Source organism: Piliocolobus tephrosceles, chromosome 13 (assembly GCF_002776525.5).
Source record: "Piliocolobus tephrosceles isolate RC106 chromosome 13, ASM277652v3, whole genome shotgun sequence".
NCBI lineage: Eukaryota > Metazoa > Chordata > Mammalia > Primates > Cercopithecidae > Piliocolobus > Piliocolobus tephrosceles.
In genome coordinates, this window is record NC_045446.1 from 11280804 (window position 1) to 11305205 (window position 24402).

The 24402-nt window shown below is 56.0% G+C and overlaps 1 protein-coding gene across 4 annotated transcripts in view; it reads left to right on the forward strand.

Annotated features, from left to right (window-relative positions):
• The first annotated feature begins 12517 nt into the window (after window positions 1-12517).
• The window catches only part of AHNAK (AHNAK nucleoprotein), a 104250-nt gene continuing 92365 nt past the window's right edge, over window positions 12518-24402 (forward strand). For all 4 annotated transcript variants that reach the window (XM_023189480.1, XM_023189482.1, XM_023189481.2 and 1 more), the window contains exons 1-3: window positions 12518-12713; window positions 23571-23668; window positions 24039-24195. In XM_023189480.1, the coding sequence (XP_023045248.1) occupies window positions 24039-24195 (157 nt within the window). In that variant the 5' untranslated portion in view covers window positions 12518-12713; window positions 23571-23668. The remainder of the gene's footprint in view (window positions 12714-23570; window positions 23669-24038; window positions 24196-24402) is intronic.

The window sequence follows — 24402 nt, forward strand, 5'->3', positions numbered from 1 at the left end:
CCTCCCAAAGTGCTGGGATTACAGGCTTGAGCCACCGCGCCCGGCCAAAATTTTTTTTATTAGAGAGCAGGGGTTCTTGCTATGTTGCCTAGGCCGGAGTGCAGTGGCTGGCTGTACACAGGCTCAATCGTGCTATAGTTTTGAAGTCCTGGTCTCAAGTGATCCTCCCGCCTCAGCCCCCTTAGTAGGTGGTATTATAAGCGTATGCCATCACGCCTCACTTGGGTGTCACTTTTTTTTTTTTGAGACAGTCACTCTTGTTTCCCAGGCTGGAGTTCAGTGGCGTGGTCTCGGCTCACCGCAACCTCCATCTCCTGAGTCCCGCTTCAAGCAGTTCTGCCTCAGCCTCCTGAGTAGCTGGGATTACAGGCACATGCCACCATGCCCAGCTAATTTTTGTATTTTTGGTAGAGACAGGGTTTCACCATGTTGGCCAGGCTGGTCTTGAACTCCTGACCTCGTGATTCGCCCGCCTTGGCCTCCCAAAGTGCTGGGATTACAGGCTGAGCCACTGCGCCTGGTGAGTGTCGCTCTTGAAGCCTGTGTCCACGCCCTGCTGCCTCCTAGAAGGTAGAGTGGTTTAATTGTCAGCTAATATCCTGCTCAACCCAAAGGTTACCCTTTTTTGCCCTTTGAGCTTAATTTTTATTATATCCTTTTCAGATTTTCTTGCTCTTCTGTCTTTTCTGAAGATCATTGAAGATCTCCCTGTAAATGTAATAGCTTGGGTGAAATTGGAAACCTCTAGATTGAGTCACGTTTTGAGGCATATGCAGACACGGGTGACTGCCTTTGGTCCCCAGCTTATGGTTTTGTGTGTGGTTTTTTATGCTGTTTCTTAGTCCAGGCACAGAAGAGGGCTCTTGGCTTGGATGGGGAAACCAAGTACATAGCACGGGCTGGTAGTTGGGAGGGGATTGGGCTGTCATCTGCAGCTGAGCACGTTTGACCTGCCGTTGGAGTGGGCAGTGAAGAGTTGTGGTTTAGAATCCATATGGGTGGGGATGGGCTGATGCTTGCTCAGACTCTGCTCCCTGGCAGCTCTTCTTGAACTGGGTCCAAACTTGATACCTTTCTTCTGAGCCGCCTGGGCTCTTGTTAGCTAGGATGTGAAAATGCTAGGTCAGCCGGTGCATTGACATGTTCCTGTAGTCCCGGCGACTTTGCTGGGGGGATGGCTGAGGCCAGGAGTTGGAGGCCTTAGCAGTGCTTGCCATGATTGCAACTGAACAGCCAATGCACTCCAGCCTGGGCAACACAGACCCCCATCTCAAAAATAAAGTGCTAGATGCAGACTTTTGTGCCTTTTAGCTTGTTGCTGGGGCCTCACTGAAGCTGTCAGACTCTTCCCAAATTCGGTTTCAAATCACACCTCCTTCTGTGGTTGTGGGACCTTCACCACCTTCCTGGTGTTTGCTCACTGTAACCTGTGGCTGAAGCCTCAGACAGGAGGAAGCAAGTTGAAAGAGTAGTTTAGGTTTGAGAGGGCGGCTTGAAAGGCTCAGGAGGGAAGCCCAACTGTGAGGTGTGTGTGGGGTTCTGCTGGGTGGGCCATGGGCAGCAATGGGCCTGGCAGCCCACATGGACTAGGCGATCTGGGCTGGGGCAGGGTCCCCTACCTCAGCCTCCCTCTGCCTGCAGGAAGAGTGAGTCATTTGCACATCCTGCCTCCAGCCCTCACTGTGGTGCAGAGTAAGAGTGGCCAGGTTGTTGTTTGAGGCCGGGCTTGCACTTGGGCGAGGGCCAGTACCCACAAGCAGGAGGAGGAGCCTCAAGAGGAGAGGATTGTGGCCCCAGGAAGGCTGGGCCGTTGGCCTCTACACAGGGGTGAGATGTGAGGGCTCCTCTGCTGTGGTGGGTAGGGGAGAGGTGAACAGTGGAAGTTTCTAACGGCAGATGTGAGGCAGGAAAGGGGAAGCACATCTGGAGTTCTTTCTGTCCCCCGCCTCACCCCAGGGAGGCCTGAGTCACTGCAGCAAGGGCTCTTCCCCTTCCCATCCCAGCTTGGCTCTCCATGGCTCCATGGATCCTTCCTTTTCCTTGCTTTTGCTGTGGGCAGCCAATCAGAGCCTGCGCCTGTCGATGTCTGTGGTTGCTGGGCAGTTTTCTCTTGGTTCCAGGGAGTCTCATGCCACCCAACATAGAGCTGGTGACCTGGCTCCACGGTCCAGCACGTGGCACAGAGACTAGGGGCGAGGAGCAGAAAGGGAAGGGGGTGTTTGAATGGATCAGGGGCTGAGGGCAGGGCATGATCTTAGAAAACTAGGGTAAAATGAGGGAATGTGGAGGCTATTTATCCACTTACTGGGCAAAATCTCAGAGCCTCCACAGAGGGAGGGTGAAAGAAACTGGAGAAGGGGTTGGGGCTCAGCATTGCAGTTGACTCAGATAAAATCTTTACAGAGCCTGGAGTGTGAATGGGAGGGACTGAAAGGGACTTGGTTAGTTTGTAGATAAACCAGTAGATACTGGTTATAAGCAGCTATTTATCTTAGCTGTTGGCACTTCTGCTTAAGTCACTTATTAAAAAGTTAAAAACCTTTAAAGTTCTTCCAAGAAAGACTTACATTGTTTCCTTTTTTTCATGCCCTGCTTTGAGCCAGAGCTGGACAGCTGCTGCTCTCACTGGATCGGACCCATCCCACCAGCTGCCCACATGCCCCAAATGTGCCACTTCCCCTTTTGAAAGGTGGGGGAAGCCGAGAGTGTTGAAGGGAGGGGAATGAAGTGCTTTGGAGGCTCCACCCAGTCATTTCTGAAATTAATACTGTGGTTTTCATGGCAACGGGCACTCTTTGTTGTCAACTCAGAAATTTCCCTCCACACACATCAGATGGATTTTTCTGGGTGCTGTAGCTCCCCCAGCCAGTGTGCCTATAGGGCACTGCAGGGCACTAACTTCCCCCACCTGCTGTGCTCGTGTATTTTTTTTTTTTTTTTTTGAGACAGAGTCTCGCTCTGTTGGCCAGGCTGGAGGGCAGTGGCATGATCTCAGCCCGCTGCAACCTCCGTCTCCCGGGCTCAAGCAATTCTCCTGCCTCAGCCTCCAGAGTAGCTGGGATTACAGGTGTGTGCCACCACGCCTGCTAATTCTTTTTTGTATTTTTAGTAGAGATGGGGTTTCACCATGTTAGCCAGGCTGGACTCGAACTGCAAGCTCAGGTAATCCACCCGCCTTGGCCTCCCAAAGTGCTGGGATTACAGGCGTGAGCTACCGCGCCCAGCCCGCTTCTGTATGTTTGAATGTGATTCTGGGGTTCCCACCCAGTTACCATCCTCTAGTGCTGTGGAGCTCACATTGGTGCTCCTGAAAGGTTACAGAAACTGCCACCTGTTCCTGTCTGTTTGCTCCAGTCAGACTGGCACGGCTCCCAGAGCAGGCTGTTGTTTTCCTCCAGGGTAATTACTGGGGTGTCCCAGCGCCTCAGCACCCAAGGGATGGGTGGAGTGGGGTATGGTGGGGGGTGCTGGAGGGCAGCGCTTCCGTCAGTTGAATCTCCCATTGGAGGGAGAATACCTTGGGCTGGTGGTACTGGCTCAGTGGTGATGTCCTGGCTACCCCATCTCAGTGTTCCTGGGCTCTCTTCATTCCCTTAGGCCCCTCCCTTCTGCACCACTCCCCTTTGTTTTCTGGATTTCCTCAGGATTTTGAGGCGAGCCTACGGACTCTACCTTTCGAACACAAGATATGCAGATCGGGGGTTGGATGGTCAGTGAGGGTTTGGGGCTATCTCTGATAGGATCTCCCGTGGAATGTGCCTCCACTCCCAGCTGCCCTCCCCTCTGCAGCAGGAACAGCTGTCATGTGAAGGCCTCTCTGCTGGCTCAGCCCTTTTGCAATCATCTGGCGGGCTCTGCTGGGATGGGGTGGATGGTGAGGATGGGCAGAGCCAAGGGGTGAAGGAGGGAACGTAGTAGGGCAGGGGGAGCTGTCAGAGGGTAAGGAGGGCTCTAGAGTTCACGGCTGAGGCAAGAAAGGCTGCCAAGGTCAGGCAGGAGGGGTGGAAGGTGCGGAGCATGCCAGGGAGGTGGAACGAAGAGCTTATGGTACCCATCCTGGGAGACTTTCAAGGTGGCAGGAGAGTAGGTTATAGCGGGAATCCAGGCAGTCATCCTTCAGGGAGATCCGCATTTCCCCTGACTCACAGGGGACCCATGGGGTGCTTTCCGGCTCGTCCTCCGTGTGGGACCTGAGTCACCAAGACGCCTAGGGTGTTGGCTGCCCTATGGTGGCAAGTCCTGTGCCCAGCCCTGCCCTGCCCCACCCCACCCACTCCTACTGTTAGGACAGGGGTTAGCAAACACACCCCTTTTATCCCACTCTTCAGTAGTAATTACCCGGCTCTTTGACTCAGACTTACAGGATGTACCTCTTGCAGGGACTGCCAGAGACCGTCTCTAATAACCTTTTATTTTACCAGTGGGGAAACTGGAGCCCAGAGAGGTGAAGTGACTTATCAAGGGGGCATCTGAGCTTTTCCACAATCCTTGCAGTTACTCACTGAGTCACTTCTGCTCCAAAGCTGAGCAGGAGGATGCTTCCCTCAAACGCCTAGGGATAAGGGTGGTGGACACAGCACGCCAGGTGTGGAGGGGCAGGGAGAGCGAGGCATCTAAAGGCTGCCTGCGCCCATAGCTTGGTAAGGGTAGCTTGGTAAGGAGTGTGGAAGTGGAGCCAGCCCTGGGGCCAGGGTCAGATGTAGCGATCCAAGTCCTGGGGCGGGCACAGGGCACGGAGTGTAACAGAGGCAGGACTTCGAGTGACAGGAACCTCAACTATGTGGTGACTCAGGCTCTGGGCAGCCTAGGCCCTTCCTTCCCTGCTCAGCCTGATCTCCTTTAAGAACTGTAAGCAGAGGAGAGAGGGAAACCCAGGCTGGTCTCTCTTTCCCCAGGAAGCTGGGGGAAAGGTAGAGGAAGTTGGAAAGGACAGGAGAAAAGCAGATTCCAAGAAGGGGGCGAGGAGGTGGTGTTCCCCACTTCCTCGGCCCCTCCCTCCCTGCTCCCCGCTGGGGAGGGGAGCTGGCTGGGGCGTTGGCTGCTCCGTTTACTCCAACTCCCTCCCTCAGCTCCTGTTTACAACTCAGCGGGCCCAGTCCTTAGCTCGGCGCTGAGCTCTTCTGTTTTCTGTCTCTCCCTCCCTCCTTCCTTCACAGCCTCATACAGTCATGTCTTGTCACTTCTATTCCTTAACCTGGGGTCTGCGTCTCCTCTTATTCCCCTACAGCATCTCCACACCCCTAACTCTCTGCCTGAAATGCAGCCGTGACCCGTGTGTCCACCTGTCCCACTCTCCCTGCCCAATTCCTTTCCCTTCTGCCTGCCTGGACAGTCTTTCTTTGCCTTCTTTCCTCCCAGACGGTACACTGGAGACAGCCTCATGCCTGTTATTCTCTAACCAGCTTTAACTTGGGTTCTGCTTTGGCTTGAAGATTTCATTAGGACTGAGTGTAATTGGAGAGTTTCTGTGTATCAGAGCTCTCTGATCTAAGAAATTCAGGAACTCCTTATTTGAAACTTCAAGTTTAAATACAGGCTGGGATTTGAATTGAGCTGGGGAAGGATGATTTTACTTGGCTTTATATTTTGGGATAGGGTTAAGGGTTTGGGGCTTGAGAATTGCTTAGGAAATGATGTTTGGATTCCAGAATCACCAGATAGATTTGCTGTTAGACGGGGCGGGGGGGGGGGGCGGCGGGGACAAGGGGGGACAATGACAGATCAGGAAGTGACGGAAGTGAGTGGAGAAGGGCCTGTTTGGCAGGGATGCTAATCCCTGGGCTGGTGTGTGTATGGGGTGGAGGTGGGGTCTGGGAGATCCCAGATGGTGCTAAGAAGGGTTAACAGTCATTTCTCTGCTTCTTTTTTTTTTTTTTGAGACAGAGTTTTGCTCTTCTTGCCCAGGCTGGAGTGCAGTGGTGCAATCTTGGCTCACTGTAACCTCCGCCTCTCGGGTTCAAGCGATACTCCTGCCTCAGCCTCCTGAGTAGCTGGGATTACAGACGTGTGCCACCATGTCCAGCTAATTTTGTATTTTTAATAGAGACGGGGTTTCACCAGGTTGGTCAGGCTGGTCTCGAGCTCCTGACCTCAGGTGATCCACTCGCCTTGGCCTCCCAAAGTGCTGGGATTACAGGTGTGAGCCACCAGGCACAGCCCATTTCTCTGCTTCTAAGAATATCATGCAAAAGGACCTTCATGGGGGGAAAAGTCTGCTTCTAAAGAGACTGCAAACAGACCACACACTTCATTTCCCTTCTGGGATCAGAAACTGAGATTACTCTTTGAGCAGTCAACCTCTTTTCTTCCTTGTAACATGCTGATTTCAGAAAAGGGGACTGTGGAGAGAAGGGAGGGGAAGGGGAATCCCCTGGCCAGGGGCCTGCCCACAGAACTCCCCTTTGTGGTTACTATGGAAACAGGCATAATAGGAACAAAATAGAGGCATGTCGCCTGGCAACAGAAGAGCCCAAGGTTCATTACAGACACGCGCGCACACACAAACTGACACATGCACACACACACAAAACACGTACATATCAGGGAACCTCCCCTACTCCCCAGGGAGGGAGTGTCACTTCTGGGGAAGCTGGGGTGTCCCTGTGATGACAAGTCCTAGAGCTCATCCAGCTTTGGCAGTGTGTGTGGAGGACCGTGGTACCAGCTGCCTCTGAACAGTGGTGGAGCACCAGCGGCAGGGCTGACCTCCCTCTTATAAGAGGAAAGCCTTTACTTAATATCACAGAGGAGTCTAAACCTTCAAGAAGATGGAGGTTTTCTTTGCAAAGTAGGGACCAAAGGAACTCCTTAATACTCCTTATAAAACACGGTGTGTAAAAATAAACAAACAAAAAGCAGGCCAGGTATGGTGGCTCACGCTTGTAATCCCAGCACTTTGGGAGGCTGAGGCAGGCGGATCATGAGGTCAGGAGTTCGAGACCAGCGTGGCCAGCATGGTGAAACCCCGTCTCTACTAAAAATACAAAAATTAGCCAGGCGTGGTGGTGTGTGCCTGTACTCCCAGCTACTTGGGAGGCTGAAGCAGAAGAAATGCTTGAACCTGGGAGGCAGAGGTTGCAGTGAGCCAAGATGAGCCAAGATCGTGTCACTGCACTCCAGCCTGGGCGACAGAGCTAGACTCCATCTCAAAACAACAACAACAACAACAAACACTCAACAACAACAACAACAACAAACACCCAAAACATAGTGTGTCGGAAAGTGCTGGCAGGGGAGTAGCTGTGTAAAACACCTGGTAGTGGCCGGGCGCGGTGGCTCAAGCCTGTAATCCCAGCACTTTGGGAGGCCGAGACAGGCAGATCACGAGGTCAGGAGATCCAGACCATCCTGGCTAATACGGTGAAACCTCGTCTCTACTAAAAAATACAAAAAAACTAGCCGGGCGAGGTGGCGGGCGCCTGTAGTCCCAGCTACTCGGGAGGCTGAGGCAGTAGAATGGCGTAAACCCAGGCGGCAGAGCTTGCAGTGAGCTGAGATCCGGCCACTGCACTCCAGCCTGGGTGACAGAGCGAGACTCCATCTCAAAAAAATAAATAAATAAATAAAATAAAATACCTGGTAGAAAAGATAACTCCAATTCTCTCAAGGCATAGGACCTCCGAGGAATTCAAAGGACAAGGTAAAGGGATATCAGAGCCTTTTGCTCCTGAACTGAGATTTTTGCTGGGATTCCATCTTGCCAAGGTCTCTATTGCTTCCACTACCACCACAGTTCCCCCACCCCATGTTGGACACACAATAAATGTTTGGGTAGCTGCAAGAAAGACCCACAAGTAGGGGAATTGCTCCCTGGGGGCTGAGAGCCAGAGGAAGCTGTGACAGCCTGGGATGCAGGATGCTATCTACTGTAGAAAAGGCAAGGGCTTTGGAGCCAGTTATACCTGGAGTTCGTTCATTCATTTGAAACATGCTCTTGAGTGATAGCTATGTGTCCGTCACTGCTCTAGGCATGAGGGGCTGGGGTGCAGTGACTCACACCTATAATCCCAGCACTTTAGGAGGCTGAGGTGGGAGGATTGCTTAAGCCCAGGAGTTCAAGACCAGCCTGGGCAACATAGTGTGAGACCCTATCTCTACCAAAAAAAAAAAAAAAAAAAAAAAAAAAAACACAGCTGAGCATGATGGTGTGCGTCTGTAGTCCCAGCTACTTGGGAGACTAAGGTGGGAGGATCACTTGAGCTTGGGAGGTTGAGGCTGCAGTGAGCCATGAATGCTCCACTGCACTCCATCCTGGGTGACAGAGTGAGACTGTCTCAAAACAAACAAACAAAAACAACAACAAAAATCAGTTAATCTAGGCACAAAGCATACAGCAGAGAAAAAGAACCCTGTCCTCATGAGGCTTAAATGCTAGTGGAAGCTTTGACTCTTGCCTCTGTGAGTTGTGTGATTTTAGGTAAATCACGAACCCTCTCTAAGGCCATTCCTCACTAAGTGCCTCCCTCCCAGGGTGTGCAAGGATTAAATGAGCGGACAGATGAAAGTAGCTCCTGGCAAGGTGGCTCACGCCTGCAATCCCAGCACTTTGGGAGGCTGAAGTGGGCGGGGATCACCTGAGGTCAGGAGTTCGAGACCAGCCTGGCCAACATGGTGAAACCCCATCTCTACTAAAAAGTACAAAAATTAGGCCGGGCGCGGTGGCTGAAGCCTGTAATCCCAGCATTTTGGGAGGCCGAGACGGGCGGATCACGAGGTCAGGAGATCGAGACCATCCTGGCTAACACGGTGAAACCCCGTCTCTACTGAAAAATACAAAAAACTAGCCGGGCGAGGTGGCGGGCGCCTGTAGTCCCAGCTATTCGGGAGGCTGAGGCAGGAGAATGGCGTGAACCTGGGAGGCGGAGCTTGCAGTGAGCTGAGATCGCGCCACTGCACTCCTGCCTGGGCGACAGAGCAAGACTTTGTCTCAAAAGAACAAAAACAAACAAACAAAAATACAAAAATTAGCCAGGCATGGTGGCGCATGCCTGTAATCCAGCTGCTTGGGAGACTGAGGAAGGAGAATCACTTGAACCTGGAGGGGGAGATTGCAGTGAGCCGAGATCACGCCACTGCAGTCCAGGCTTAGCAACAGAGCGAGACTCTCTCTCAAAAAACAAAACAAAACGGCCCGGTGCGGTGGCTGAAGCCTGTAATCCCAGCACTTTGGGAGGCCGAGACGGGCGGATCACGAGGTCAGGAGATCGAGACCATCCTGGCTAACACGGTGAAACCCTGTCTCTACTAAAAAAATACAAAAAACTAGCCGGGCGAGGTGGCGGGCGCCTGTGGTCCCAGCTACTTGGGAGGCTGAGCCGGGAGAATGGCGTAAACCCGGGAGGCGGAGCTTGCAGTGAGCTGAGATCGCGCCACTGCACTCCAGCCTGGGTGACAGAGCGAGACTCCGTCTCAAAAAACAAAACAAAACAAAACAAAACAAAACAAAACAAAACAAAAAAAAACCACGAAAGTAGCTGCTGCAGGATCAGACACAATCATTATTAAGGTAGTTTTCCGAGGGAGTGTGGGGGAGGCTACACCAGTGGGCAGAAGGAGAGGAGTTGGCAGAAGTTTCTGAAAGTGTGTGTGTCTCCATTCATACCACTGAAAACTTTGGAACATATTCCCCTCCCCTGGGCTGAGGCGGTGGTCTTAGGAAACCCCAGCTCTGTTCCAGCCTGCAGGATCAGTTTTTTGGTTTTGTTTTACATGGAGTCTTGCTCTGTTGTCAGACTGGAGTGCAGTGGCATGATCTCAGCTCACTGCAACCTCCGCCTCCTGGGTTCAAGCGATTCTCCTGCCTCAGCCTCCCGAGTAGCTGGGACTACAGGCGTGCACCACCATGCCCGGCTAAGTTTTGTATTTTTAGTAGAGACGAGGTTTCACCATGTTGCCCAGACTGGTGTCGAACTCCTGAACTCAGGCGATCCGCCTGCCTCGGCCTCCCAAAGTGCTAATTTTTGTATTTTTAGTAAAAACGGGATTTCACCATGTTGGCCAGGATGGCCTTGATCTCTTGACCTTGTGATCCACACCCCACTGGCCTCCCAAAGCGCTGAGATTACAAGCGTGAGCCACTGTGCCCTGCCAGGATCATGGTTTTTTTAGAGGGTAGGGTTGAGGTTAAACTTTCTGTAGCCCTCCAGTCTGGAATGGGACAAGAGCCAGTCCCCAGAAGTACCCCCCACCAGGTAATCTTGACACTCATACCCCTGAATGAAGTACCTGGACAGTGATCTCTGCTTTGGGACTGCTTCAAAAACCAACCCCTCCCTCCTGCCTTCTTCCCTGTTGACCAAAAGGGTGGCCAGAACAAACAATGGAGCAGATAAGTTGGCTCTGAGCCTGGGACTCTGGCCTCTGCTGTTTGGATCCTGGGGGGCCGATCTAGCCCAGTCGAGGCGAAGGCACAGTGTCCACGCCTTTCCGTGCTCTTCTTCCTTTTCTGCGCCAGCAGCCCCCCAGGCCCCGTTGGCCCTTTTTGCAGCTACCCTGTGTTTCCAACCTAGGTGTAAATCAACTCCTGTTTTAATATGCATCAGGAACATTTGCTCTTTTGAGGTATGAGATGATGATTCCTTCCATAAAGTTAAAAATCCTTTGGTAAACTGTTAACAATGGTTACTTTTGGGGAGAGGGACTGTGATAGGGGAGGAGGGAGACATCTGTATTTTATTGTATTTTTTTTTTCAGATGGAGTCTCGCTCTGTCACCAAGGCTGGAGTGCAGTGGCACGATCTTGGCTCACTGCAACCTCCGCCTCCCAAGTTTAAGGGATTCTCCTGCCTCAGCTTCCCCAGTAGCTGGGATTACAGGCCGCACCACTATGCCCTGCTAAATGTTGTATTTTTAGTCGAGGCGGGGTTTCACTATGTTGGCCAGGCTGGTCTCGAACTCCTGAGCTCAAGTGATCCACCTGCCTTGGCTTCCCAAAGTGCTGGAATTACAGGTGTGAGGCATCGTGCCTGGCCTTGGTGTGTGTGTGTGTGTTTTTTTAAAGAGTTCCATAGTTCAAAAGTTTTAGATTTGTTTTCTTTAAATAAGGTAGGTGCTAGGAAAGGGGTGCAGAACAAAATGGGGGAGGAGGTGATTCTTGGGAAAGTCTGAGTCTGTGACTGTGTGCTCGGGATGTGTTGTGGCGAGGCTGCCTCTGCCATGGGGTTGAGTCATTATCTGGGCACCTGTGTGTGTAGATTAGAGAGAGCGAGAGAAAATGCTGGTGCCCAAGCCTCCGCTTTGTGTTTTCACATGTCTCTGCCTGCCTGGATGTCTGCACATGCGGCTCCACCTTTCTGTGTCCATTATATGAGCGCCCATGTCTGTGGCTCCTCTGGCTGTCTCTTCCCTCCCCCACGGTCTGTACTCTGTGCCGGTAACTGGACCTGGACACAGCCCCCAGGGCTGGCAGCAGAGTTGACTGCTGGGTATTTTTAGCCTGTAAACATGTTTGCCATTTCAGAGGACAGGGCCGAGCTGGTCTCAGCTCCAGCCCACTCATGATCTTGCAGCAAGGAGGGCGCTCCCGCCTGGACTAGGTCTCCCCAGTTCCCCAGCCTGGGGTCTCTCTTTCCTAGCATTTGGGAAGGAGGGGAAACTGGCTTGGAGTGGGCAGTGGGTGGCCACCTAGGAGGGAGGATAAGAGAGGACTCATGCGGGAGAAGAGAAAGGGAGTGTGGAGGGGAGTGTGTAGCCAGAAGGCCCCCGCACCCCATCATTAAGCGTTTAATAAAATCTCGATGTAGTTAGAAGTGGCTGTGGGAAATGGCTGTAAATTGGGAGACTCAGCGTCCCGCAAGTGGAGGGCGGGGGAGGGGCGCGCAGCGAAGGAATGGGAGGCAGAGGAAGCGCAGGGGCTCCGGCTCCTGGGGGCGGGAGTCTGGAGAGGAAGGTGGGCGTCAGGTCCGCTCTCCGGCGCCCGCAGGCCTCACCCGCGTATGCCCGCGGCCTGCGCAGCACCGCGGTGCGCGGGGCACTGGTGACGCCGGCTCCTGGGGGTGGGAATCCAAGGCAGTTCTGTGCGGGTAGGGACGGAAGGGCCCCGAGAAAGAGGGAAAGAGAGAAATGGGCGCGGCTGCATGGAGCTTGGGAACCAAGCAAGTAGGCTGCGGCCTGGGATCTGAAGTGTAGTTGCCTAAGCTGAGAGAAAACTCAAAGGTCCGGATCAGGCTGACGGTCGCGGCTGAATCACCCAAGCCCCCAGCCGCCTCAGAGCCCGCAGGCCCTTCCTGCAAAATAAGTTGTTTCGCAGTTCCAGCTGTGACGGCGAGCCCAGGGAGCCTGCGGGAGTTTCTTGCCAATGAAGCCACACATTGCACATGTGGGACAGCAGATCCAGGTCCGGGACAGGATAGGGGACAGTGGATGGGGGGAGGGGGGAAAGAACGTCCCCGCGTCCCCCAGCGGCCCCCCTCCCCAGCAGCCCACTCCCGGGTCCCTCCAGGGTCTGCCCCGCTCGCCAGTTCTAGCCCCGCTCGGGCCCCGCCCGGCCCCGCCCTCTCCCCACAGCTCTGGGCAGACCCGCCCGCCCGAGCCGGAGTTACAAGAGCCGCCTCCGCGCACGGGGGCCCGGCCACTCGGCGCTGCTCTGCCGCGGGGACTGCACCGCCCGCCCTGCCAGACCCGCCCGGAACGGGGCTCGTCGCCGCCAGTAGCCGCAGCACCGCAGCCTCGGGCCTCGCGCCGGCTATGGCTGTGCCCTGGGGCTGAGCCCTCAGGTAGGGGCGCCAGGCGCACCGTGGCGCCATCGGGGTCCGGGGCACCAAAGGCGGGTGGGGGGAGGTGGGTTGCGGGGCTCCGGCAGGGCGCGTTGTTGGGAGTGTCACTGAAGATTCAAGCAGTTTGGAGAAAGCGGGGCCACCCGGGGAGGCGACGCGTCGCTCTCGGGGAGCGGAGTTCTGCCTCGAGTTGGGGCTCAAGTTGGTTAAAGTTGGAAAATCGCTTCGAAGTGCTTTGCTCCACTCTGTATTTCTACGGAGGGCGGACTGTTGGCTCCACTACAGGCTGGGTGCTCTGTTCCGGGCCTGGTGGCCTCTGTCCCACCTCCTCTCCCTGCATGGGGCGGTGCTCAGGGGCTGCTTCTTTCGTATCCCATGTTTACTGGAGGGGAAATTTCCGAGATCGCCGCCGCGCCTCCGCGACCCCGCGCCGTGCGCCCCCTCGGCTGTCCTTCTGCGCTCTCTGCACCTCCGCCCCTAACCGCGTCCCGAGTCGTCCAGGCCCCACCCTGTTCTGTACCACAAGCCCCTCAGCCTCCTCCAGCTGCCCCGCCCTAGCCTTGCCCCTCCGTGTTCCCCGCTCCAGAAAACCTTCTTCCTTTCGGGCCGCGGAGCCTGGAAGTTTGCAATGCGCCTCTCAGCGGGATGGGTGGGGAGGGGGACATAATTAGGGAGATTCCTACGCTGAGGTGGGCGAGGAGGGGGGTGCTCTGCAGCGGCCCAGTCCTCGGGACCGCCCCTTCCCCTCGGGAGGCGGTGCTTTCCCCCACCCCATTCCCAAACCCGTTCGGGCGGGATGGCCCCCGCCCCAGCGCCTGGCCCGGCGCCAGCAGCCTGAGGAATGTGGTGGTTGGAGCCGGTGACTAATTCAAACCAGAACTCGGGGAGGAGTGGTGAGGGGCAAAGGGGAGGAGGAAGGGGCTGTGTGTGGGAGTTGGGGGCAGGAGCCGGGCTTGGCGTGGGAGGAGGGCTAAGCTGCGCTCGCTGGAACCCTGCGCTCCGGCGGTGCGCGCCAGGAGAGGGGGCCCGAGGCGAGGTCTCGCCTGGAGTTGGAGAGGCAGCGTGCTTAGGGTGTGTGCAGAGCTGTGTTATGTAAGGCTTTCCCATGCAAGGAGGGGTTTGCGGTGTGCGAGGGCCTGGGCCGCCCCTGGCAGGGCTGGTCGCCCCCCAGCAGTGCCGAGGCCGGGGTGTGGGGGCGCAGCCCCTTGGCGGCGCTGACCATGAGGGACTCCAGGGGCCCAAACAGGGCTGGCTGTGCCTCTTGCTGGGAGGGGTGCGGAGGGGGCACGTGAGTGTTTTCAGCTGTAGCCGAGCCCAGACAACCAGGTGGGGAACGGCTCTGGCCCCTCTGCACAACGAGGCCACAGAGGGTTGTGTGCGATGTGTGTACTTGCCGGTTTCGCAGGGTGTGGCTCCCGCCGCGGCGACCGTGGCGGTGAGGTGCTCCCAGGGAACGTGCGGTCGCTGCAGAGTGTCCTGCTCTGTGGAGGGGATTTGTGGGAAGGCAGTGTGTGGGAACCTTCCAAGTCAGTCAGGTCCTTAGAGAATGACCCGGAGTCTCCGGAGGAAAAGGGTCCTAGATATCTCCCTCTGTGTCTCCAGCACAGCGCTGGGCGCTCGGTAAATACTGGTTTCGAACCCGTCTTCCTTAGAATCCAACCTCGGATTGTAGGGCTCCTGCTCTCTGCTTGCCCTTCCCAGCACAGCGTAGAGCATAGTAGGTGTTGGGTTGATTCTGTGGAATACAGTGAGGGGCTGTGGCAGTGAAGTTGAGAGAGTGGGGGAAGGCATTTAAGGGCCCCTGCACCTACACTGCCTGTAATTCAGGGGAGCAGATCTCGCTTTCATCCCCGCCCCATGAGGGAAATCCCAGGGGCAGGGTGTGGCACTCACTTCCTTTCAGAAGCTGAATGTGGGGAGGCTTCCTTCTCCTGTCCTTAGGGACAGAGGCTGGCCACCCCCCACCGCGTGGATGGTGGCGTGTGCAGAATGGGGAGGACAGGGGAGCCCCCGAGTTAAGGGCACCTCTTTTCTCTGAGCTGTGAGCTGTAGGGTGAGGGAGGGTGGGAGAGGAGCTAGGAGAGGTCGCAGGGTTTGGGGGCCGTGGGAATGTGGGTTAGAAGGTGTCTGAGTCCCTCTCTAAAGCCTTTGTCCCTAAGAGGTTATGCACAGGGACACTGGTCAGAGAACAGGGACACATGGGGAGCCACATAAGTCATGCGGACTGATATGGAGGCCACCAGCAGCGATTCAGGGCTCCTGGTCTGGGAACTCCTTGAGGAGCCGACCCCTCGGAGCTGAGGACTTGTGCCAGCCAGACATGGTCCAGGGCCCGGGGTGGGACACAGGGACCTGTTGAGGGAGAAGCTCCAGCGTCAGCCCAGGGCAGGGAGTCAGCTGGGGGTCTCTGGAGTCATCTTAGCCCTTGGGAAGTCCTGGGGAAAGGTGGCAGTGCTGCCAGGCTGCATTCTTTTGCTCGACTTGGAATTGGCGGGTGGGTCCTGGCAGAGCCGGTCACCCTGAGCCTGAGGAGCTGGTTTGAGGGGTTGGGGCAAAGCCGCGGGGGCGGAGGGGTGTGTGGGGCTCTGGGGTGTGGTCACCACCTTCTTCAGAACTTGGGAACCGCCTGGAGACAGACAGACAGACAGACCGGGAGAGCTAGTCCTACCCCTCACGGGAACGGTGTGGCTCTCTTCCCCACCATTCCGGAGGCCCCGAAGTTTCTCCCCGGAGCTGGGCTGTGCACGCTTAGGTTTGAGGAAGGGTGATGGCCGCTGGGGAGGATTTAGAATGTGCCGCTTGGGCGGTGGCAGTGGCGGGGATCTAGGGCCTTCTTCCTTCTCTTCGTCCCCTATGGGTTCATCCGGGCTGGCATTTCCCTGGGCTCAGGCCATCCGGTGGGCTCTCAAGGCTTCCTGAGCACGAGCAATTTCCAGCGTTCCTGGGTGTGTCCAGGGGAGTGTGGGGCCACGGGAGGATTCCGAAGGAGTGAAGCCTCTTTTCCTCCCTGCTGGCCTCAGTTCCCACCAGGGCTATGGCTGGGCTGTCCCTGGCAGTCCTAGGTAGGTCACTGTTAGCACTGCAGGTGTCGTCCCACTGTGGCTTTAGGTCCTTGTGACCACATGTCACAGCTTGTGTCTCTGAGTGAGGTGTGTGTCATTGCCTGTGAGAGTGTCCCACTGCTTGTGAATGAGGGTCTTCCCCTTGTGGCGTGCCTGGATGTGTCACCTCTGCCTGCATTGTCGTAGGGCTTGGAGGCAGAGGATGGCAGTGGCATTCTGCGCTGGTGGTGGAGGTTTCCTGCGGGCCCGTAGGGGTTGTAGGTAAGGACTGAAGTGAGTTTCTCGGTCCTGGACAGGTCCGCACCCGCGGTTTGTGTCCAGAGGCCTTTGGGAGGTGGAGGACAGCCTTGGGGGTGCAGGCCCCAGCTGAGCGGGTTAAGCAAGGCACTGCGCACGGCCTGTCAGGGAGGGGCATCCTGCCTGGTCCCCGGGGGCTGGAGCGGAGGTTCTGGGGGAAGGGGAAGTGCCTGGAGCTGATCCCGTCTACAGCTACGTGTCCTGGCGGGGCCGGGGGCAGCTCTTCGAAAACACAGCCAGAGCGGCCTGGCCCCACGCCCCTGCAGTAGCGTGGTTCCACCGCTGGGGGGAGAGCAAGCAGCGCCCTCCCCAGATCCCGGCCTTGGGTGGGGCAGACAGGCAGCTCCCAAACTGTAATCTACCCCACAGGGCAAGACCAAGCGTTCTGCTCCACCCCCTCTTCTATAGGACGCCACCCTCAGAGTTGGTGTCTTAATCCCAGGGGTCCTGGGTAAAGGCCCACACTTCCCTGCTTCTGTGTCCAGGTGTGGGGACTCCCCACTGGATAATATGCTGTCCCCAGCCCCCTTTCACAAGGAGTGCAGAGAGTCCCTCCTGGCCAGGGAGGGAAGAGGAATCTCCCTCTCTGCTGGAAGTGAGAGCCTGGAGCTTCAGGGCTTCCGAACTCACTGGAGCATGGGAGGGGGCTGTGCGTGGCCCGGGTAGAGAGAGATGGAGAAAAGTGTCACAGCAGAGTCAGAAAACAACCAGCTGGCTGCAGTCGGGGTGTAGGGGCTGCCCTGGAAGTCAGCATGATGTGAGGGGCCAGGGGAAGGGGATGATGGGGAGGGGAGGGCTGGAATGACAAAGCTGGAAAAACTTCTCTTGGTGGGAGTTGTGACTGGGCTAGTGCCTCCCTCTCCTAAGGGCAGGGAGCAGGGAGGAGGCCAGGCAGGTGCACACACAGAGGGGGAGGTGCAGGCTCAGGGGACATAAGCACCAGGTGAACAGATGTAGGGGCCTCCAGGACAACTGCCTGTTAGGAGCAGGTGAAGGCTGGCTGGGGCTGCAGGCTGCCCTGGGTTGTGTAGAGTGGAGAATGGGGCTGAGGGTCTCCGTGTGCTCATGGTGTGTGTGTGTGTGTGTGTGTGTGTGCGCGCGCTTGCTTGTGTGCCTTTCTCTGAAGGTGTCCAAGTTGCATGTGTCTTGCAACATGTTCATCTAATTCTTCCTGGTAATTCCACCTTCCAAATCTGCCCCACCTCCCTATGTGCTGCCCAGAATCAGCTAGGTGGGTTTGTAAAAGTCCTCAATGCTGGCTTAGACTCTGAGATGTCTGCGCACTTCTGCTCCAGTTAGAATGGGGCATAATGTTTTTTCCTAAACAAGCCTGGCAGCTGCATCCTTGGGGGACCATTGGAGGGTCAGGCCCTGGAAGGGATGTCAACCCTGTGTTTCTCCTTGTTCCTTTGGAACGAGGGTCTGCGTGTCATGACTATCTCCGTCTCCTGGAAGTGGAGCTGCTTGTCTTGGCTCTGCCTGCCTCTAGCATGAGTCTGGTGCTGGTTGAGCCCCAGAAGGAGATGGTTCTTTTGTCTCTCACCTGCTGAGGCCCAAGAGAAATCTAGGTCGAAGTGAGTTGGGTGCTGGGCAGCTCAGGATCCTGACCCCCTCGGGCCCCAGCCTCAGTAAGCCCCAGAAGCAAAAGGCCCCTCATATGCAGAGCCCTGGGATGCCTGGGACGGTCCATTCTGGGTCTGCGGCCCACAGGTTGGGCTGGGTTGAGGCTGGAGTGTGGGGAAGGGGGTTTGGAGGTCTTTGTCTCTGCATCTTCCTGTCGTTGTCCCTCTAGCTCTCACTCCAGTGTAGGTCTCTCTTCTGTGCATCTGCCTCTGTGGGTTCTCCTGTGTGTCATCCTGTGTATTTCCTTGTGCCTTCATCCCTCTGCTGGGCAGACCGTTGGGCTTGGGGGTCAGAGACTCCTGGGCTTGCATTTCCACTCTCTCACACCTGGGCAAGTAGTGTTATCTCCTGGGCCTGTTTCCACATCTCTGCAATAAGGATATTAGTTCTTTGCGCACAGCATCATCATTTGGGGGTTGAATGAGAACCCAGGCATGGGATGTTGCCAACACCACAGTCCGTGACACACAAGAATGCTCTGCAGAATTCTCTTTCTCTCTACTTGTGTGTGAGTTTTTTCTTCTTTCAACGCGAACTCTCTGTTCCTCTTTGCCTCCTGATGAGTGTTTGTGAGAGCAGAGCATGCTGTCTGCTGGGTGTGCCTTTCTGAACAGCCTCCCTTTCCTCCTGGTTCCGGATGTTGGGGGCCTGCCCGCTGGTAGGGTCTCTGACTCTGGGCGTGAGTCCTGTCGTTCCTGGGATGAGGACTGCTTCTCTTTGGCCTTGTGTGTGTGGTGGGTTGACTGACCCGTGTGCGTGCCGCCGTGCTGGGTGGAAGTTTCACTGTGGCTGGGGCCCTCCCTACCACGGATGGGGTGATGTTCTTCCCCTCGGAGGGTTGCCTCCTGTGTCCCGCCTGTGCTGGGTGGATGCCTCGTCGTGGGCCCCTGTGGTGTGTATCTTGTCCTCAGGTTTGGTGCATTTGGGCACAGAGGCCTGTGGCCTGTCTCTGGGGGAGTGTGTGTATCAATTCCTGTCATCTCCACGCTGACGCTGGCTGCAGGGCTGTCTCTAGCTGCTGCAACAATTGGCCTGGTTTCCATCCTGGCTGTCTTTATACTGGCTCGCCCCGGGAAGGGGTACTGTTCTCCGAGGGCAGTGGAGGAAGGAGCCTCCTCTGGAGGTCACCCCTGGCAGAGGCCATCTGCTGGGGTCAAGAATCTGCTTCCTGGAGTTCTCCTGCTTCTACTTTGGCGTCATGCCCAATCACAGGGTATGGGCAGAGCCCTGCTGCTCGGCACATCCTCTTTGCAGCTTTGAAGTGACAGGATGGGCTGTTCTCTCGCTGCTTCTGGCCTGATTTATAGCCTGTCCCACAGTGTCAGGCATGCGTGCTCTCACCTTTGCAGCTGGAGTGGCCTCACCATCTCACTCTTTTCTGCCCTCCAAGCAATATTCTGCCTTAGGGAGTCTCCACTCTGGCCCTGCTCCTTCTTTTTTTTTTTGAGACGGAGTCTTGCTCTGTCACCCAGGCTGGAGAGCAGTGGCACGATCTCGGCTCACTGCAAGCTCCGCCTCCCGGGTTTACGCCATTCTCCTGTCTCAGCCTCCCGAGTAGCTGGGACTACAGGCGCCCGCCACCTCGCCCGGCTAATTTTTTGTATTTTTAGTAGAGACGGGGTTTCACCGTGTTAGCCAGGATGGTCTCGATCTCCTGACCTCATGATCCGCCCGCCTCGGCCTCCCAAAGTGCTGGGATTACAGGCTTGAGCCACCGCGCCCGGCCTCCTTCTTTTTTTATTAAAAAAAAATAAGTTTTTATTTTTTATAGAGATAGGGTTTTGCCATGTTGCCCAGGCTGATCTCAAACTCCTGGGCTCAAGCGATCAGTGTGCCTCGGCCTCCCAAAGTGCTGGGATTACAGGATGAGCCAGCGCGCCTAGCTCTGCCCCGTTTCTTCCTATCACGAGGGAGGCTGTTGGGTGGACCACTGGGCTGTGTGCTAGCAGGCTCTGGGAGTAGGGCCCCAGCACACTCCCATTCTCTCATTTCTCTGGACCTTACTTTCTCCATCCTTAAGTAACAGGCAGTGCCATCCCATAAAACTCTCGGCAGTGGGGGAAGTGTTCTGTGTCCATGCTCATATAGTAGCCAGTAGCTACATGTGGCTGTTGAGCTCTTGAAATGTGGCTAGTGCAGCCAATGAGCTAAAATTTTAATTTAACTGAATTTTAATTGATTAAATTTGAATAGCCACATGTGGCTGCTGTGTTGGGTGGCACGACTCTAGGTCTCTCCTAGCTCTGAAGGCTTATGGCACTTGGCTGAATCGTGCAGAATTCCCCAAAGCTCCAAAGACCCTCTTTTGGGTAGCAACAGGGCAGAGCCCTCAGCCTCCGGGGAAAGCCTGACTTAACCTAACTTGTGTGGGAGGAGAAGACAGGGCCACCTGGGCTTGATACAGGCTCCAGAGGTGGAAGAGAGACTGAGGGCTGGGACCAAATGTGGGAATGGAGAAAGGGGAACCCCGGCTACATAGTATCCCACGCTTCTCCTTCACTATTCCCTTCAGTATTTCCATGCCCCTTCTTGGAACGGAATGGCCCAGGTCAGATGGGAGGGGAGTCCTTCCAGGCTGTGCCAGGACAGCAGGGCCAGAGCCAGAGCAGGCAGGGTGGTTGGCAGCCCCACCTGGCCGGGAAGCCATTGGGTACCCTGCCAGGGCCAACCTGCAGCCTCGGGTCCAATGGCTCCCATCCTCATGGGCTATTGGATCGCTTGTGTGCTTAGGCTGGTTTCTCCCCTCCTCAGAAACCACGTGGGTTGAGGCAGGTAGCAAGTCTGTCCCGGGCCTCTAAAGGGACTTCTGCCCTGGGACTCTGCCTGAGGCACTGGCAGGGAAGCCAACTGCCTGTCTGCAGGGGAGCTCTGGTTCCTCTGGCACCTGGGGATCTGGCCCAGGAGGCACTTTCTCCTTTGGGTTTTAGGCTCAACCCTTTGCAGGTCTGGAGCTGTTGCAGCCAGCTGCAGTGACTCACTGGGGAGGGAGGGAAAAAGGGAGGGTGGGGCCGAGGTGTGGGCGAGGGTGATCTGGCTCGGCTAGCTCTCTCCCCATCGCTGGCTGCTGGCACAGCACCAGGATGCTGCGGTGAGCAAAGGGGCCCTCCTCCAGGAGGAGGACAGGGGTGTCTGGGCGATCTGAAGGGGTGGCTTCAGTTCCGTCTGAGAGATGAAGTCTGGAATCTTTTTTCCTTCCCTGCCTCTGCCCGGCTCCTTTTCTGCAGGACTAGCTGCTGAGCACTGGACACTGGGAGAGCATGTGCCATGTAAGCCCCAGCTTTGCTGTTTCACACTGGGAAGGGTCAGAGTGACTTCCCATCGCAGCCTTCTCTGCGGCCGGAAGGGAGGAGGTGTTTTCCCCAGTTTGCACCTGAGGCCACAGGCTCAGAGTCTTTGCTCACCTTGTAGCCAGCATCTGTGTTGACAAGGAGACACGTCGTCCACACTGCGTTGTCAAACGGGAGGATGGCTGTCGGGGGCTGGGGTCTGTGTTTCTCTTTCATCCGTGTTGTGATCTGCCTGAGATAGGAACTGCTAAGTGCCCACAAATTCCCAAGAGACACAGTCTCATCCTCAGAGGTCACCTCTAGCGCCTTCAAGACCCCATGTACATTTCATTTCCCCCAGAAGGCTCCCAAGCCTTCTGGCATATTCTGCGGCAAAATCGGTCACAGCTAGTGCACCTTGCTCATCTGATGTGTGTCTGTGACAGGAACTGAGTCTTAAATCTCCCTGTCCGGCACATGGGTGCGTGAGTGACGTGAGGTCACAGTCTAATGCAGCGTATAATTAGGTGCGGGACCCAGCTGTGTCCATCCCTGGCCGGTTCCGTCTGCAGTGCAAAGTATAGTGTTGGGCATGTGGAGGCAGCCGGTATACGTGCGTTGATTGACTGTTGATACGTTCTGGATGTAAACAGCTGTAGGCGGGGCTTTGGGTCAGTTTTCCCATGACTTACAGTGTTCCTCACACCATTTCAATTGGTGGCCACTGCCGCCATTTTGTGCAGTGGCTGTAGTCCGTAGCCCTGTGCAGAGTCCTGCCTGGTATCTTTCCAGGGCGCCTGCAGATGACAGCTCATCCTGTGGCTGGAGGGCGAATTTATTACTAAATGCTTGCATTTAAAGGGGCCTGGCTCAGGGCCTGGTGTGGGCAGCCAGCAGGCCTGGACTCACCATGGGCCAAGTCGGGCTCATCTGGGCTCTAGCCTCTAGGGCTTGGGTGGTGCCTGGTGGGGCTGGGATCTCCTTTGTTCAGGCAGCTTCCTGTGGCAGGGCTCCCAGAGCTGCCAGCTGGTGAGGCACCCCCTTGGTCCCGGGGACTGGGTGAGACCAGGCGGCCCGAGTCTCTGTCTCTGAGGGAGGTGGAACACTGCCATTCCTCCTTGGAGGCAGCCTCTGAGGAGGCTCCCACCTGTTACAAGCGGCAGACCTGGGATGGAGTAGGCCAAAGAGTTACAGACTCAGTGGGCCAGGCGCAGCGGCTCACGCCTGTAATCCCAGCACTTTGGGAGGCCGAGGAGGATGGATCACGAGGTCAGGAGTTCAAGACCAACCTGGCCAAGATGGTGAAACCCCATCTCTACTGAAAATACCAAAAATTAGCTGGGCTTGGTGGGTGTAATCCCAGCTACTCGGGAGACTGAGGCAGAGAATTGCTTGAACCCGGGAGGGGGAGGTTGCAGTGAGCCGAGATCATGCCACTGCACACCAGCCTGGGCTACAAAACGGGATTCCGTCTCAAAAAAAAAGGAGTTACAGACTCGGGTCCAAGCCCAGCATAGTTGTGCTGTCATGTGTACCCCGGGTAAGCTGTTCTCTCAGAGACTCAGTCTCTGTGTGTGAAATTGGGACAGTAACATCTCCCTCTTGAAGCTGTAGTTGAGAATGTGGGTCGAGGCCGGGCACGGTGGCTCCTGTTTATAGTCCCAGCAGTTTGGGATTGTTTGAGCCCAGGAGTTCTGGACCAGCCTGGGCAACATGGCAAAACCCCATCTCTCCAAAAATACAAAAATTAGCCGGTTGTAGTGGCACGTGGCTGTGGTCCGAGCTACTTGGGTGGCTGAGGCAGGAGAATCACTTGAGTCCAGGAGGTTGAGGCTGCAGTGAGTCGTGATCGCGCCCCCGCACTCCAGCCTGAGTGACAGAGCCAGACCCTGTCTCAAAAAAAATAAAACGAGGCCGAGTGCGTGACTCACGCCTGTAATCCCAGCACTTTGGGAGGCTGAGGCAGGCGGATCACGAGGTCAGGAGATCGAGATCATCCTGGCTAACACGGTGAAACCCCATCTCTACTAAAAATACAAAAATTCGCTGGGCATGGTGCATGGTGGCGGGTGCCTGTAGTCCCAGTTACTCAGGAGGCTGAGGCAGGAGACTGACTTGAACCCGGGAGACGGAGCTTGCAGTGAGCCAAGATCTGCTATTGCATTCCAGCCTGGGCGACAGAGCGAGACTCCGTCTCAAAAAATAATAATAATAAAGAATAAAAAAGAAAAAAAGAAAAAAAATAAAAAGAATATGGTGAGAATGTGCATATGAAGCGGCTCCTGACGGCTGGTGTTCATTTTTTTCTCCTTTATTGCCTCCATTTTCACAGATGAGGAAATGGAGGTTCAGAAAAATGAAGTGTCTTGGCCAGGGTCCCACAGCTTGAAGGAGGCAGAGCCAGGATCTGACTCCAAGTTTGGCTCCTCTGAGGTCCCTTTCTGCTGTGCCAGGCTGGAGAGTCATGAACGAGTGGAATTGATGGCGGTGGTGGGGGTCGGGGTTGTGTGCTGGCCTGGGTAGCAGAGGACCCGGCTGTCCCTTGGGTGGGGACTCGAGCAAGCTGACTGCTGACCAGAGTGTGAGCATCATCATGAACTTTCCCCTAGGTTGTGACCGAGATCCTGACGAGAGAGACTGAGGGGAAGACAGGAAGGAGGGGCGGGCTCCTGGCAAGGCATTTGCTCCTGAGCGGAATCCTGCAAAGGTCAGTAGGTGGGAGAGGCAGAGAGAGGCGGAGGTGATGGGATGTGGGGAGGGTGGGCCCCGTGTGGATGGGAGGCTGGGGCTGTGGGGGACAGGGATGAAGGACTGGCTACCTCTGGGGCCAGTTGCCTCTGCTATCTCATTTCCATCTTCTTTGTTATGCCTTGGGAGAACTTCCACAGTGGAAGGACCTGAGACGAGGTAACCCATCCCCAACACCTCACCTGGCAGGTGAGCCGGCTGCAGGGGCAGGCGCATTGCCAAGGGCCCCACTCCCTGGAGTTTATAGCACCAGAGATCGCCAGCTTTCCCATGCCCTAATGTCCTCCCACCCGCACTGACCCCAGCTCCATTTCCTCACCTCATCCCAGATGGAGAAGGAGGAGGAGACGACCCGGGAGCTGCTGCTGCCCAACTGGCAGGGTAGCGGCTCCCACGGGCTGACCATTGCCCAAAGGGATGACGGCGTCTTTGTGCAGGAGGTCACGCAGAACTCCCCTGCGGCCCGCACTGGGGTGGTCAAGGAGGGTGAGTCTCCAGGGTATGGACTGGGTGCTGGAGGTTGGGGGGTCGGCGGGGGTGTTGGAGGGAAGGGCAGGGAGTAGGCAGAAGTGGGCGAGTGGCTGCCGAGGGCCTGTTCCCAGTGGCATCAGGATGGGCGATACCCAAGCCCTGCCCTCTCTTGGCCACTCTGTGTCTGTCACTTGTGGTCCTCAGGGGAGGCAGTTGTGTGGG